This window comes from Chaetura pelagica, unplaced genomic scaffold, assembly GCF_000747805.2.
Source record: "Chaetura pelagica isolate M959 unplaced genomic scaffold, ChaPel_1.0 scaffold40, whole genome shotgun sequence".
NCBI lineage: Eukaryota > Metazoa > Chordata > Aves > Apodiformes > Apodidae > Chaetura > Chaetura pelagica.
The window spans coordinates 862,984-880,264 of record NW_009952160.1 but is presented as its reverse complement, the minus strand read 5'-3'; the positions used below and the strand labels follow the sequence as shown (position 1 = coordinate 880,264).

The following is a 17,281-nucleotide window of genomic DNA, read 5'->3' as shown; positions in this document are numbered from 1 at the left end:
AGTCTTCTATCATCTTCTGGCTTTTAGCTGAATGAAAGCTTTATTCTAATGTTAATTTAAAAAAAAAAAAAGTAGCATATGAAACATAAACTTGTCCAAGGATGTTTTCAATTAGGCATAGGTTGCTGCTTTGAATGTAATTTCCTGTGACAGTGCCAGGTGCCTGTTATATTTTTAAATAAGCTTAAGTTACAGGAAAAAAGATGGCTGGCAGGCTAGGCAGAGAACTAACAGTAATCTTTTCTTTTTTTCAGGTGAAAAATTGGAGGAGTTTCTTCGCTCACTGAACAGCAGCAAACCTCTGTATTTGGGACAGACTGGTCTGGGAAATATCAAAGAACTTGGAACACTTGGGCTGGAGCCCGGAGAGAATTTCTGCATGGGAGGGCCAGGCGTTATCTTCAGTCGTGAGGTTCTCAGGAGGATGGTGCCACACATAGGTGAATGCCTCCAGGAGATGCACACCACTCATGAGGACGTGGAGGTGGGCAGGTGTGTCCGAAGGTTTGGAGGAACTCAGTGTGTCTGGTCTTACGAGGTAAGCGACAGTGCAAATTGCAACCTGCTGTTGTTTACACAGTTCTATGTTTTGCAGTTTAAGTAGTAAGATAAGTCTCAGTAAGTACATAAGTATAAAAAAAATCTTTTTACCATAATTCTGTTTCAATGCATCCACCAGAATGTAAACTTCAGACTGTAAGGAAAAAAGAGAGGAGAACATTCAGAGCGTGTTGCTGCAAGCCTGTTTTTTTCTACTCATTTCTTTCAGTTTTGAATGGTGAAAGTTACTGCAGCCATGTTGTAAGTATAGGTATGCTGTAAGTTGCTACAGCATTACCTTGAGAGTTTCTACATATGCATCACAGGCAGGATACTGCTGTATTTGAATTATGCAGTTCAGGTTGCACCTTTTTGGTTTGAGTTTGGTTTTGAGTAAGCATGTAGCATGTCTTTTTGCTCTTCATTGCAGGTTCTTAACTATGTTGTGGTATTTGAAGAAGAATTGTCTGTATTTTCATAATGACTCTAGTGCATTTTAATGGAGTTCATTACTGGCAAAAGCAGTAGCAGCATTTTCTAAAATAACAAAAGTATACCGCAGTAGCCAAAAAGTTTGTTTGCAATACCATAACTAAAATTCAAGCTTATTTCTCTGGAAATACTGTGGTTAGTGGCAAGACTGTATTTGTAGATAAGAAGAGATGAAGTATGCAACTGCCAGAAGCATAAAGGGTAATGGGTAATATGACTAATATGATTTTAGTTCTTTTTACTGGTTCTTTAATAGTTATATATGCTCACCATTGTGGGCACTCCCTTATTAAGCAGCAAAAATAATTGTAATGGGCCAGTGAAATACATTATATGCTATTAAAGACAAAATGACAGGAAACAATTAATTTTGTAGAATAGTGGTTTTCTGAATGGCCTGGGGAAAGATTAAACTGGTGAATGAAAGTACATTTTGAATAGTTGATGCTAACTAGGTAGAAATCTGAGAGGTGGAATTCTAATCCTTTACTTCATAATAGAAAGGTCATTTTAGAGATTATTTCAAGAAATACTGTAAATGCCAATGTAAGATAATGCACTTGTACTGGTAGAGAAGGAGGACATTGTGCAGATGGATATCAATGTGGGACAGGAGGTTCTTAATCAGTCTTCTAAACTGCAAGATACACTGGCAGCTTAATCTTAAATGATGTCTATGGGCTGTATCTGTATAAGGTCATTTTCAGATCCTTAAAGGGCATATGATGTCTGCTGATCTGTATCAGCAGCATTTTGATTCCGCTTCGACAGAATGCCTTTTATCTTGGAAGGGGTTTTGGTTTCATTTTTCTGGTTTGTCTTCTTAGAGAGAAATCTGGGGAAGGGATTTCTCCCTTTGGGGAGGCAAGAAGACTGATGCTAGATAATATTATCACTAGGCTTATAGTTTATTTTGATGTTGAATATAAGGAATTTTTGTCTCCAGACACTGGTCGTAAGTGGGATAGAGCAAAAATATGTTTGCTTTCTTCAGTTTTGGAAACTCAGTTATATGACTTTTCCGAAACCCAGCTTTTCATGGTAGGATTGGGGCCCAATTTTTTTTTGAAAAAATGTGTTTTATGGGATCTGGAATAGAGTGACCCTAGTCTTTACTACTGTTAGTTGCTTTTGAAGGCCCTAGTTCTATATAGTAAGGAATGGGAAAAGGTGTTAGGCATTACAATAGCAGCTGCTCATTTCTAACCAGTATATCCATCTGTTAGAAGTATCTTTGACTCTATTACCTGTATAGGAGATGTGCCAGCACATGCAGATGATTAATGCTACCCCAGCCTTAAATCTGTGTGGAAAGGAAGAAATGAAATAGGGTGTATAGAGAGAGTGACATTGTGTTCATGCTTTGACATAGTTTGTGCTGTGTAGCTGATTGTTTCAAGCTGTCTGATACTTGATCTGAACAGATTGGCATGTTGCATGTTGTCTCTGCTCCTGGAGCTCTTCCACTAAATAAAGAATTAGTAATTGGATTGCTGAGAATGAATCTAGTAACAAGGCTTTTAGGGTACTTGTATGGAATGGAGTAGAGAAACTCTGCCCTCAGGCTGAAGTTTCACAGTTGCTCTAAACCGACAATAGATACGGGCTTTCACTAAAGGATGGTTGCTCTTTTTGGTTGCTGTCCTGTTCTGCAGGACTTCTATAGCCCTGTGGTGAGCTGGAGCAGGGACGGGATACACTTGAAACCTGAGTCTGACCAAAAGTATTTTCTTCAGCTGGCTCAGTACTTCAGCAAAGCTTTGTTAAACATGAGAATCAGAAAAAAGAAGAGGCTGTGATGTTCAGGCAGGAATGAGTGTCAAACTGCCCTTTGCTGCATGCAGTGATAGATAAATTTAATATATGATAAATGCCCTTGCATTCTTGCCAGTCCTTGGAGATTAGAGGAGTTAATTCAACTTGGTGTTGAATTTGTGTCCCACCAATTAGGACTGAAGTAAGGATACTTATCCCTTGTTCACTGCTATGGAGCACACTGTGGGGGTGGGACTGTGGTCAAACCATTGTTACTTGTGGTCAGTCTTTAGCAGTGGCAAAAGACGTTTATGATTTCCTAGGTACCTTCTGCAAGAAACAGAAAACTGCTCTGATAATCATAATGGGATAAGCAGCCTTCACTTAATTCCACAGGCTTCCTGAGTGCCATGAGAACACAGACCACCAGATCTTCACCTATTCTAGTCACCAGATGTTTATCAGTTTATCCTCAGTGCAGTTCTGGTCCATGAAGTCACATAAACTGCTGCTGACCTCATTGTTCTTCAGCAATTAAATGTTCATGATATATAACATTCTTTGTAACAAATTTCCAAAAACTGAGGAATGTGATTGACGTGGGGCGCGTCTTCAAGGTTTTGTCTGAACTGAGGGAAAGAACAGCTTTTCGAAAGCATTTTTTGTGTTTAAGAATTTCATACACATTAATATGGTAATGTTGTCTAGATGATGAAATCACCCAGCAGTAAAAATGCTATCAACCCTGTAGTGTGTGTTTTCTTGGAGTTTCCTCTTGAATGCCTGCAGCCATGTTCTGTTTTCTAACTCTTTCAGGTTTCATCAGTCAAATGTGACTAGTTCTCAACATTATTTGAATGATAGACTTAAGGAAGCTACTAGGTGTCTAAAAGAAAATATCTTGGAAATGCCTCATGCAGTTCTCACTTTCCTGAATCCACACTCAGTAAATACATAGGGACTGTAGCAAAGAGTGAAGCTCTTGGGGTAGTGCTTGCTGAGATACTGCCTTTGTAAAAGATCATAGAATCATAGCATTGTAGAATGGCTAGGGTTGGAAGGGAACTTAAAGATCGTCTAGTCCCAACCCCCCTGCATGGCTAGGAACACCTCCCATTAGATCAGGTCGCTCAAGGCCCCATCCAACCTGGTCTTGAAGACCTCCAGGGTCCAACCTGAATCTTCCTTCTTTGAGCTTCAGACCATCGCCCCTTGTCCTCTCACAACATACCCATGTAAAAAGCCCTATCCCAGCTTTCTTGTAGTCCCTCTTCAGATACTGGAAAGTTGCTATGAGGTCACCACAGAGCCTGCTCTTCTCCAGGCTGAAGAATCCCAGCTTCCTTAGTCTGTCCTCATAGTGGAGGTGCTCCAGTCCTCTGATCATCTTTGTGGCCCTCGTCTGGACATGCTCAAGGAGTTGTATGTTCTTATGTTGGGGACTCCAGAATTGGACACAGCATGCCAGGCGGGGTCTTACCAGAGCAGAGCAGAGGGGGAGAATCACCTCTCTCGACTGGCTGGCTCTGCTTCTTTTCATGCAGCCCCAGAACACGGTTGGCTTTCTGGGCTGCAAGAGCACATTGATGGCTCATGTTAAAATTCTGGTACACCACTACCCCCAAGTCCTTCTCCTCTGGGCTGTCCTCAATCCTTACTCCTCCCAACTTGTATTTGTGCATGGGACTGCCTCAACTCACATGCAGAATGGGGCTGTGTGTGTGTGAAATATTGCCATCATCAGCTGACTGCGGAATGCAAAAAAGTAGCATGAGCCTTCCTTTTGGCAGCTAGAGAGGTAGAGGAGCATGTTTTACCTTTCTGGGTACAACCCCCCAGGAACTGGTATATGGAAGGTACAGTCCAGGTAGCCTTTCTTCCATTTAGCCTGCTTGACAGCATCCTCTGAGACCCTCTTTGTGCACGGGAAGCTCCTAACATTCTGAATTGTCCTTCACTTGCCATAATATAGGAGGGAGAGTAATGTGTCCCTGTGTGAAGAGATAATTGTAAAATAGGGGCTTTTCTGAAAGCTTCTGAAAACATTTTTCCTTATTCTCTGTCATTTGTCCCATAAAGAAAAGGCAACTTTGAGATGATGCAATTTGCCATGTGAATTGCTAGCTCTGTAAGAATTAGAATTTTTTTTTCCAATTCTAAAGTTTAATCTCTATATTTTAAAGTGTCTAGGATGTATATAACACAACGTGGCCTTGCTATCTCAAATTGACTTTAAAATAAATATTTTTACAGACATTCATTGTGCCTTTTTTATCGCACAAAGTTTAAAAGAATGGGGCTTTTGTTGAATTGCAAAACTTGCAGTTTCATTTTCTGGACATTTTTTTGTGAATCTGACTCCAAAGAACAGAAGGAAAAAAATTTCTCAATAGACACAGGCAGTATATGTTATCTAAATAGTCTTCACAATTATTCCATTAGTTGCATACATGAAGGTCTATTGTGTGTATTTGGTGCAGTCACTTGGATTTTGCCAACCCTGTCAGTTTTATTTTCAGGAATCTTAAACACATCTGAGCTACTCTCATTCACCTGGGTTATTAAAATCTTTTTTCTGCTGCAAAAATGGTATTGTCCTTTCTCTTTAGTGGTCTTTTACAGATTCTTCTGTGATTGTTGTATGCATTCCTTGTATATTCAGAGTCATCCTGCTTTAAATTATATCAAGGGAACCTGGCGCCTCTATAGATGATGTAAATAGTAACTATGACATGTTATTTCTCTATTGTTTGGTTTGGCTTTTGTTTGTTTGTTTGTTTTTCATTTTTTGTGTTGTCCTCCCCCCCTTTTTATTTTTTTTATTTTATTTTATTTCCTTTGAATGGTCCCTAGTTTGGTTAAATTGGTTCTTTTAGCCAATAAGGAAATAATTTAATTATAAGGATGTTTCAAAATTTTTAAATACTGTTTCTTGAATATTAGTGGCTTAATTCCTATTTGGGTAACTCATCAATAAGGAAAGCTTTTAACAGAAAAAGATCTGAAAACAATGTTAAATATAGCTAAATAATCCTCTCTTAATCTTATGGCAGGTTAAATATGATGTAAAGTTCCCTTCTGACATAATTGCACACTTGGTTTTTTTTGACCATCTGAGTATTTAGATCAGTGCAAAACTGTTTATTTTGCAGAACAATTGCAAAATTATGGTAATGACATTCCTGTTCCATTAAAATACATAGGTATATAATTTTTTCTCTACTGCAGACTGCAGGATAATAAATAGCTATATGAAGTCACTTAGATAACAGGTGCAGAAAGTACAGCGGCATGGAGTTTTTGTGGAGTATTGTAGCCTTGTATCACTTGGGTTTCAGTACATTTTTGGACAGTAGTGTACAACATACAGTAGCTGCAGAGCTGTAGGCCACAGAAAGTTTGTTATGTTTAGGGGTGGCGCAATAGTAAAGTAAGTTTATAGTAAAATATGGTAAGAATCTGAGCCCTTGAGAAAAAAATAGGATAGGTGTTTTTAATTCACAGTTTCAGGAAAGGGAGGGAAAGGAATTAAAGTTCATTCTTCTTCCCCCTTTGTTGTCAGCAGTAGTGAAAGGTATAGTAAACTAGAAGGAGTTATGTTTGTAATGAAAGCAATCCATCTAAATGAGGGCATGAAACTCATTGTGTTCACATCTGGTTTAAAAACAGTCCTGGTAATGATTACGAATGAGTCACTGATAAGGCATCCTCCCAAATCTTTGTTGCGCTGCAGGGCATGCGGTTGCAGTTGCACAGAAATGTGTAACGACAGTTTTCCTCTAAAACTATGTTAGGCACAGGGCAAGATTAGACGTTATTAGCTTACTACAAGTAGTGAGAAATTTTGATCTTGGCAACAACTTCTTGAAGTGTAATTTTATTGTTTGGATACAAGTATGTTTGGACAGGTGTTTTAAGTTCAGATTTAAGAACAGAAGTCTCTGTCACTCAAGTCCTTTTGTCCTCAAGAAGCTGCTGATTCTGGTAGCCTCTAAACCTTCCTAAGTCTGTTCTTAGGGGAACCATATTGGAAATGAGATATCACTTCTTGCAAGCATTTTGTTCCATCAAGTTTGGCCAAAGTGAGGCATGTTTTAGTACCATCTCGTACGTTTCTTTTTCCTCCAGCAAGCTTTTTTTTTTTTTCTGCACTGAACTCATCTGTCACTTTCTAAAATTGCAGTTCAATGTAATGTTACTGGAAACAGAAGAATTGAGAGAAGCCTTAGTGTTAAAAACTGACAGTCTGATCTGTTTCTGCTTCCTCTTAAAATTGCAAAGTGTGGATTGGAGCTTCTGCATCTAAAACAAATGCTCTGATACATCAGTTCTTTAATTAATTCCAGAAGATCAAGTTTCAAATTGTGGACTATTTATCTTTTTCGGTGCCTTTTTACTGAATACATGGAATCCTTTTAAATATGTATTATTCAAATTATATATTAATTAAATCCTGTATTAAATGTCTCCAGACAGAAGACTGTTTCCTTAGTAGGGGAGGTAGACAGTAGTCTGCTGTGCAGATCCTTGCTGCCAGATGTAAAGAAAGAAATGTGTTTCCAAGGCTAGTTGTATCCATTAGCTTTCATGTTGACTTCACACAACAACAACAAAAAATAATTAAGCCAAAACACACCTGTCTGTGTGTCATTGGAAAAAATTCTGAATAACAAGATGGGAAAGGAATGCAAAGACAGGAAGCTGGGAGGAGAAGATTAAGATGAGCTCAGCTTTGGAAAATGTGTAAGGTTATGTATGTGAGAAATAAATTTAAGGGGTTTGACTGTTTTTGCTTTTCAATCCTGTGGGATGAGTGAGGAGGGAAGGGGATTGTGGACTTTCTAAAAAAGAGGGTTCTTGCTTTGTATTGGGGTCTTCACTGTTTGCTATATCCATGCATGTGATTAGTGTATCAGGACACTCAGAGCTCTGGCTCTTTTTTTAAGAGGACAAGAGCTCGGGTGTTGGAATAAAAGTTTTTTTCAGAAATTCTTGTATGTGCGTCTTTACACAGATTAGATAATATGAGCGACTTTCTGACTTGAACAGTAGGAGTGCCTTTAATACTATGGTAACCTCCCCTAGCAGATAACTCATGGATTTTATTTTAGAGGTACTAATGGGATTAGCTGATAGCTTCAGATCAGCAGAGGTCCAGTTTTCATCTTGTGCTATTTCTATATTCTCACTGCTATAAATTGTTGTTACATCACTCTTTTTTCTAAGACAGATTTGGAATCAATTATCTTTGTCCTCTATGCAATGTATTTGCATTGGCATTGTGTTTGGCTTTTTAAATCTACCTTTGCTTGGCTTATCTGTGCATTTCACAAAGAAAGAGGAAGATAAACAGCTAAGTTTAGTAGGTGTTGGAGCACTAATTCAACTCTAACAAAAGACGAAAGGATAAAGGATGTTTTCCTTTCATGCACAATGGAAGAAACCTGTATTTCATTTATTAAATGGTAGTAAAATTGCTTTGTGCTTAAACTGTTGGATTTGAATAAATTACATTAACAATAATAAGGACTTCTAACACAACTGGGTTTCGGTTTTAAAATTATGTTCTCAGTCTAGGGGAATAAAATTTCACATAGCAGATAGTTAATCAGATTTATCTGCCTCAGTAAATCACAGTCTTTGCATCAAAGAAAAGAAACGGTTCATATACGACATTTTAAGTAAGGTGCTAATTTGCAGAAGGCAAAGTAGTATTGTAAGGAAACATCAAATTGCAAACCTGGACTACTTTGATATTAACCAAATACTACATTTGCTGTAACTTACCACTACCAATTTATTTTTTTTTTCTTGATATCAACAATTTCCTCATTGCAGTATGCATTTAAATTGAAATTGTTTTCAAAATGTGGTGAAACAGAGATTAAGTATCAATACTATCTAACCATTTGATAAAATATGGTGCATAAAAATATGTCTTTTTCTGGCAAATATTTCTTGCTATGGGCTTTCCTGAAGGAGGTTCAATTGCTCTCAGAGTAGTGTAGTTTTATGTTTGAACAGATGTATTCTGATGAGATTTTAAACTTCTATTATGGTAAGCATGTTATTAGAATGAATAAACATGATTGTTTTCATGGGTTAGACACTACTTGACAGGATTGTATCACAGAGCAGGTCATGGATGTAAGTAGTGAATATTCTACTTTATAATATTTGATTCTCACATTTCTCATGATAGAGATGAATTAGGTGCAGGGCTTTCTGATCTTTTAAAAATACTAACTGCATTAAGTAACATAAAAAAAGGATAATAGCGGTTCTCACACTTGTTAGACAACCTTGTGAAAGGCTGTCAGGTGTGCTTACGTATGTGGATATGCATGAAGAATTGTTTTGCAGAAGGAAACTTCTGCCATATAATATGCAAGCTGATTGCACCCTGTAAGAAAAGTCCCTTTCCAAAGGCTGCTAGTGGTACCACACGGTACTCTTCTCGTGTAATACATATATACATTCTACAGATTGTTTAACACTTTTAGAAAGATGTAAGCACTTGATTTGACATGAAGTTATCTTTTTTCATCTTTATTTCATTTTGAAAGGTTCAGACATGTGCTTTGAACTCTAAATATTACTGAAATAGTTTTTCTCTCTGAAGAAAGTTTCTTCAGTTTTCAAGATGTGACTTTTTACCCTGTAATTGCTTAAAAAAAGAAACATGGATTGGAAAAAAAGGTACATTTTTTCCTTCAACTGGTGTTTCCAGTTAACCTCATCTGGATAATTGGAAAAGTGAAATATATATAATAATTCGGTAAAGTTATTTTTTTTGTTTCAAATTGTCAGTAAGCATGGAATGTTTTCTGGCCAGTACATCCTGTTAATTCAGTTGCAGAGGTAGTGGTGAGTACTGCTTCTGCAACCTAAAATTGCACCTGCAAGTATGATTTTTGCAATTATATGCATATGTGACTTTCTCCTGCTGCAGTCTTATGAGGTTAAATGTTTTAATTTAATTTTTAGTATAGAAGAATTCTTTTATCACTTGATAGCTTTATTATAAAAGCTCTTATGCTAGCTGAAATAAAATGGTGAAAGTTAGTGAATTTGAAAGAGAATTCTAAGGTCTTTTTCAAGATCTGGCAAATCTATCCAAATTTACCACATGGATTTAAAAGTTCAAAAGTCTAATGTAATTAGGAACTTGTTCTACTAGAATTGAACTAAATTATGTGGCCATGGATATTTGAGATATACAGTAAGCTATGATAGTAGAAATATAATTATATCAGAATTCTATACTTGGCCTTATTTGTGGTGTGTCAAAATCAGTTATTATAAATTCACAGTTTATTTGCTCTTCATTATAACTGAATATTTAGTTTCTCAGTAAGTCATGCCTTACCTCACCAACTGATTGCTTTAAATGCTTGTTATGTTTAAAGCCATGGTTGATGCCACTACAGAAACTTTTGACATCTTACCTGTAGTGCAATACTGTTTTGCAGTTGTTAAAATTTTCTGAACTTCAATGGAGTCATCTTTGGAGAACTTGCCTTAAAATACTGCAGCTAACTGAATTGAAGTAGACTGAAATATCTTCTCCAGTTTTACATTAATTTTTAAGGTTTCTAAAACCTTTCCAGAGAACACATTCTCAAGACTATTTTAGATGCCAAAAAAATGTAGTGTCAGCTGGAACAAAATGGATTGCACTATTACTATCTAATACATACAGCATTTGAAACATTATGAGGAACAATGTTTATTATTAGAGTTATACCAACATGAGGGTCCAGCCCTCCGGACCTACTTTGGGAAATGGTATCGAAACCCCATTGTAGCCCCTGCTGCCAAAAGGCCTTCCTGGGAGGATGGAGACTGCAGGAATGGCCTCATACGGCCTCGGGCCTGCAGAGATGAGATTAACGACAACGAATGAGATAATTACAATGATTGAGGGACTATTTACATATGTATGGCTCAATCACACGTACTCAGTTGTGAAATCAAGATTCTAGGCCTATAAAATAGGGGCTGCAGTGGTGGGCTTGGGGGTTTCATTGACACTGACCCTTTCCCGTTGGCTGGACCAACGATGCTGGATCCAGGACCGGTGATTTTCCTGTCCTCTTTAGCTCTCTCTCTCTTTATCTCTCTCTTTCTCTCTTTGACCCGCCCCCCTTCTCCCTGTCACCTGTTTCTTCTCATCCCCTTTTCCTTACTTAATATGTACGTGCGGGTGGTTTTGTTTAGGTTGTTCAATATTAACTCCTACTAGTGTAATAAATGTGTTATTTGTTATAAACAGACCTTGTGTGTCTCGTGACCTGAATCTGATCAAAGGGCATTGGCTGGTCGAGCTTTTACTTGGGCTGTCATACATTCACTCTCTCTGGGAAAAGACCAGGTCTGAGAGAAGGATTTTGAGCCCAGCCGCACCTAGGCTCCTCTCTGAAGGAAGTCTAGAAACTAAGGGGGTTCAGTCCTAACCTCCCTGGGCTGTCCAGTCTGAGTTGTGACACGTACAGGACTGAATGCATCTGCACCTGGCTCCTCTATTGCAGCAGAAGCTTAGAAATCAAGGGAGTCCAGTTCTAGCCTTCCTGGGTGATTAAATCCAGGCCGTGTCAACCAAGTATTTGTGTGTGTGGGCAAACAGTACACCGAAGTTTTGCTTACTGAATCTCTTAAGGCTGGCTTTTTCTGTCTGATTTTAACATACGGTTTTAGCATTCACTGAAGATTTAACTCTCTGTATTAGGGCTTCTAAAATAAATGCTTAAAATTAAATAGGAACTAATCTGGACTCTGTTCTGATGGACAAATCCTGATGGTAAAAGAACAATGATGTTTATAGTTCTGTATTGTGACCTATCCCTATAGCTCCCTTATACATTTCCCAATTTCCAGTAGTATTGTGATATTTTACTCTGATGCATTTTGCTCACTTGTAATAGTTCTGTAAACTGTATCCATTAAAGAATAATAAAATAGGATCTTCTGATTCTATTTTCCGTCTAAAGTTAAGTTATCTTCAAACTAATTTTTGTGCTTAGCTTTTATCTTGTTTTCTGTGTGTGATTTTCTTCTGCACAAATTCTGTACACGTAGACAGGTAAAAATACCTGTACCAATTTTACATTCTCTGACGTTTAACTCATTTTGGACAGTTACTAACATTTGTTAGTTTAGTGATTTCATGCTAGAATTATATGCACATTTAAACTGCAAATCAACTAAGTTGAGATAATGTACTCTTCTAATCACAAAATACATAAGAATTTTATTCAAGTGCTTGATAGAAGGTGTGGAAAGAAATTGTCTTATTTTCCTCTTATTTCTATGTTACTTGATGGTTATTTTTTGTTGCATGATTTATTACAGAAAAAATACTGAAGAAATGTATATATGGAACTTTACCTCTGGGAAACACGAGTAAAGAGCTACTGTACTGTGTGGGAACAGACATGTAGAAACATTACATCTGACTTTGGCTCACCTACAATGTGACAGCTAATTATAAATGTATAATTTTTTAAAACTTAATAGAATAAAATGTGATCTCTATTTATTTCAGTTATTTTAGAGCCTCAGATGAAACCCAACCAATTAATACCCCACCTAACCCTAAATGTAAGCTTTAGAGTTTCTCAATTAATTGCTTTTGAATTGATAGTTCTCCTGCTCATCTAGATAGTCAAGGATGTGTTGCTTTAGTCAAACCTTGGTGCGACTTTTTTATCGGTAGAAGTTGCAACAGATTATTATTAGTATCTGAGAATCAGGGATTTTGTAATTACCTCTGTTCTAATGTAGCTCTCATTTAGGCAGTGATGTGCTCATATGTGTGTTTAAGTAAGACTTCTGAGTTTTGCTGCTTTCAAAATAACATTTTTCAATAAACAGTCTGTATGATTTTAGATGGTTTGATTTATGGAGTCATCTACCTGTAAAGCAGAACATACAGTGAACTAAAGCTTCCAAAACATAAGAGTTTTAAGTGCAAATTCTCTCTATCTTTAAGAAGGAAAAGCATCCAATTATATAAAGACTAGATTCCCTTGAAACAAATCTGGATGAAACAGTCAAAGTAATGACTATTTTTACTGGGATTGAAAAGCAAGGAGTCCAGTAAAGTAAAAGCATGACAGGAAAAAACAGCATTTATTTATTTATTGCCACAGCCTCTGAAAAAGAAATAAAATATTTTGAAATGTGTGTTAGAGTACATTTATGCCTTTGTCTTTGTTAGATACTGACACCACTGGAAGTTAGATCCAGAGGAGAACAGTTCTCTTAATTTTTAAACCGAAGGATATTTGTGTACAAATAGAGAGCAAGCATTTCCTGGTAAATTCAAGCAGATGTTGCCGTAAATATTCTTATTCTATTTATGAATTGCATAAACCAAGAATGATCGTTTTGTCTTGAACTTTTAAATCTCCGTTGGAAATGGAAATAAGCTTAACAATATGACAGTATTTTCACCTCCTTCTGGAATATATTTTCAGTGAGGCTGATAATTTTGGTGTCCTTGTTTCTTGTCAAGACTGTTGTATACAAGCTTAAGACCTTAAAATCTTACTTACTGTAACATATATGTGTTTATATTATTCAAACGTGTTTACATAATGTGCAGTGAACGTTAATCTGGCTAAGCAGTTTTGCACCCTCTTTTTGCCTTTTTCTTAATGTTATATTCTTTTGTCCTTAATATTCTTTAATGTCCTTACTGGTTCAATTCCTCCAGTCTTTTCTTATTTTAAATTCTCAGAATCTTAATAATCTCTATTTTTATGAGCCAAGTCAAAGACAAAACATTATTGTCCTGGTTTGAGCCAGGGTGAAGCCAATTTTTCTTTTTACTGATTTTTTTTTTCCTTTAGTAAGCTTTCTTGTAACTAGCAACAGTGTGTTCTGCTAGGCTGATAAGACAGTGGAATGTTTTTCTAACTACTGAGGCTTCAAGGCTGCACCTGCACTCTGCCAGCTCAGACACTATGGGGAGATCTGTGACCCCCCGTAGGAGGCTGAGTTAGACAGACAGCAAAATTGGCCAAAGATATTCCATTCCATATATCTACGTAAGCTCAAAGGAAGGTCAGAGATCACAGAAGACAACTTCCTTCCTTCTTTTTCTCCCCTTCTCTTCCGTCCATGGCCGGCGTCCAGGGAGGACTCTGTTCATCCATCACCGTCGATCCTCAGGCTTGATCTCTCGTGACCCCCATAACTCTCTGCTTTCTCCAGCAGCAGCTCCGGGATTCCTCGGGACTCTTCCCAGTTCAGGGAAGTGCTGTGGGAGTTGCTGGGGTGGGGGGAGGCGAGAGGCTTTTGCCCATACCTGAATATATCTGTATATAATTGTATATATTTTCTTGTATAATTCATTAGTGTTTTAATTAAAGCTGTGTAGTTTAGTTTTCAACCCAGCCAAGTCTCTCTCTTTTTCTCTCTCTCCTTCCCTACCTGGGTTGGGGGGAGGGGGGATCAAGAGCATTGTTGTCGGACCTGAGTCAAACGGTGACACCCAGGGCATCTTTGACCTTTGGAGATATTCCGTTTACACACAGACAACTCTACTCTACCCTGCTACTAGAGAGAAATGCCTTAGAGTAAGGTCTGCATGAATGGATATTACACACCCTGGACACAGACAGAGGTCGTTTCAATTTGCTGGGTGGACTCGACCATCCAGGCAGGACAATGAAGTTATTGCTGTCAAGGTCTGTCTATTTTGAGTCTTTCTGCCTAGGTCCCTGCAACATGTACCATGAGTAGATATTGCACTTCACAGACATTTCTGCCAAACTTACTGTCATGGCAGCAGTTGGAAGGGGTACACATTAGTTTTATTGTGCTTTCTGGAGTTAGAATGTCTTTCATAAACCTTCAAGGAGGAGAAACATGGCAATAAATAGCTTCAGGTTCTGGTCTTCTTTTGTTCTTGATTTTAACAGCTCCTATCCTAATTATAATCATTTGCCATGTGATTTTAAAGCAATTATGAATTGCTGTAATGCATGCAGATTACTGATCTCTTTGTCATGCACAAAATTCATTCACTCTGCCAGAAATTTCAGATGCCTAACTTCAGCTTGTGACTCACAGCTTTGCGTAAATGATTCTACAGTAAAACCTATGAAATAGTAAACCTTTGATAAACATTTTTCTTCAACAGCTTCTTCAATGTTATTACTCCTTATAAGGACTCTTTGCCAGTGGAAAAGAAAACACTCCCACACAAACATGAGCAATTTAACTGGAGACCTTTCATGAGGTAGGTGATTGTTTTATACTTGAGCAGATATTTATTGTCAAATACACTTAGTTACTGCAAAAAAAATATTGTGTGGGCAGGGATACACTGGAGAAGCTGAGAGCAAAACTTGGACAGGTTCCTTGTCCAAGAGTCACTGGGTCATTTCCTTAGGTGCCAACTGGTGCGGGTATAATAATCATGACTGGAGGACACAGCCTAGGAGAAGGTATCAAACACAGACTATTCCTTAAAAATTAAGAGGTCACTCCAAAACCACATGCTGTTCAGAAACCAGGCCAAATCAGTCAATGAACTGGCTTGCATTGCAATCAGTAAAGTACACTTAAGTGTGATAAAATAACTGAAAACTTCATGGAAATCTAGATGTCCTTCCCAAAACTTGGTCAGCTTTATTAACTACCCCCAAAAAATTCAGGCAAAACTGCTAAGGTCTGATCTCAGACCATTCAGTTACCAACACTGGCACAATTGTTCTCCACCGTCAGGGAAGCAGCAGATCCATTATATACTCAGAAAGGCAATTAATCTGAAATTTATGGACATCCAGAAGCCTGGGAAGCCAGCCTGGGAACTCAGGACATTACTGCCCAAAGCAGTGTCCAACCATCCAAATCAACAGGGATTGACAGCTTAGCATGACAATGCTGGAGCTGGTGACACTGTTGGGAGAGGGAACCAACCCCAGAACCATCTGTTGCAGCTGAAGTTAAGCCACATACTTTGTCTAGCAGAATCAGACCAAGCAGTTCCTCTGGCCTTGCCATTGCCTGCCCAATACCTCCTTCAGCAGAGTTGTGATGATAAATTTACTACAGTTTCATAAAGCATCGGGTACAATTGCTTCCTCATGAACTGCATTGTGGCTCTTCTGCAGCAGTGAATGGCTTCCAGCAGGGAAAATATGTGCTAATAATTAGCACACCATCACTTCTGGGAGGGCAGACCAGTGTGTGAACAGCAAGATCAGCATGCCACTGACCAGAATGCCCCAGACCCAGCTCCAAAGCAACAGTGCTTCTCTCTACCCTAGTCAACACTTCTGAAAGGTGGGTTTGTTCTTTTTGTACTTACTGATACCAGCCTCAGCATCTGAGGCTTAATACACATCAAAACAAAGTCCTACTGGCCCCAGAGAGGGCCAAGTCAGACAAACAATGATGGAAATTCTTTATTTTGTAGAGAGTAAGTGTGCAGCTGCCTCCCAAATGCTGGAGTTGTTAGCAAGCAATGAATTCATTCTATTTTAGCTCCCCATAACAAAGATCTTGCAGCAATGCAATAAGGGAGAGGAAACATAAGAGCCACTTGGAAAGGGAACAACAGCACTAGAGTGAATGAAGCTTTTGCAGTCCAACAAAAAAAGGATTCCAGGACCATGGGAGAGGAACATCAGCTTGGTGGCTTGCAGCCCTGCAGCTAAGCCTTCACGCAATTACATAAGCTATCACAGGATTCAGTGTGGTTAATTGAAGGGGACCATTACGGAGACAAAGTGTAGGATGATTCGATGTTCCACAGGTTTACAAACAGGCAAACAGGTCAAAGGATCCTCTTGTTGGAGTTGTGTCCTGAGTGGGTGCCCTCATTGCCAGGAAGGAGCACAGGCTCCCTGTGGGATACAGCAGACCCACAGCAGAGCTCAGGGCCAGGGCCTGAGCCTGGAAACAGTCCCTGAGCAAAGGTGAGGTGATATCCAGGGTCCTGGTGCTCATCCTGCACATGTCCCCAGAATGAATCAAGTTGGTACTGTTATAGCAGAGGTCCAACCCTGGTACCTTGCTTATGGAGAGAGGATATCTGGGGAAGAGATGGGGGAAAGTGTGCAACGCAGGCATGTTACAAAGAAATAGCTGTGGAAGTGCTGGCAGCAAAGCAGTGGATGCAATGAGATACTGCCATGGACAGCCATTACTGATTTCACTGAGTCAACTGGAATTTGGTGTGTCTTGCTCAAAAGACAGAAAGTTCTGGAGACTGGACCCAGGCATTACTCCAGTCATACCATGCATTTGGTGGGATCTCTTTCAACCTCAAAGAAGACTGTGATCAGTATGCCCATGACTTGGCTTTACCTCAGCTCTCCTAACTTTCTGCCCAGTTTCTGACAGCTCTAGTTCACAGTTTTCCTGCTGCTCTGTTCTAAGAAGGACAGAAAACAACCCAAGGCACAGAGCAGTTCAGGCATTTAACAAATCAAACAGATCATCTGTCCATCCATCCATCCATCCATCCATCCATCCATCC

The 17,281-nt window shown here is 38.6% G+C and overlaps 1 protein-coding gene across 1 annotated transcript in view; it reads left to right on the top strand.

The window, feature by feature from the left end:
* Positions 1 to 17,281, top strand: part of CHSY3 (chondroitin sulfate synthase 3) — a 34,767-nt gene that overhangs the window by 8,642 nt on the left and 8,844 nt on the right. The window contains exon 3 of the mRNA XM_010007223.1: positions 255 to 538. Coding sequence (XP_010005525.1) covers positions 255 to 538 — 284 coding nt within the window. The remainder of the gene's footprint in view (positions 1 to 254; positions 539 to 17,281) is intronic.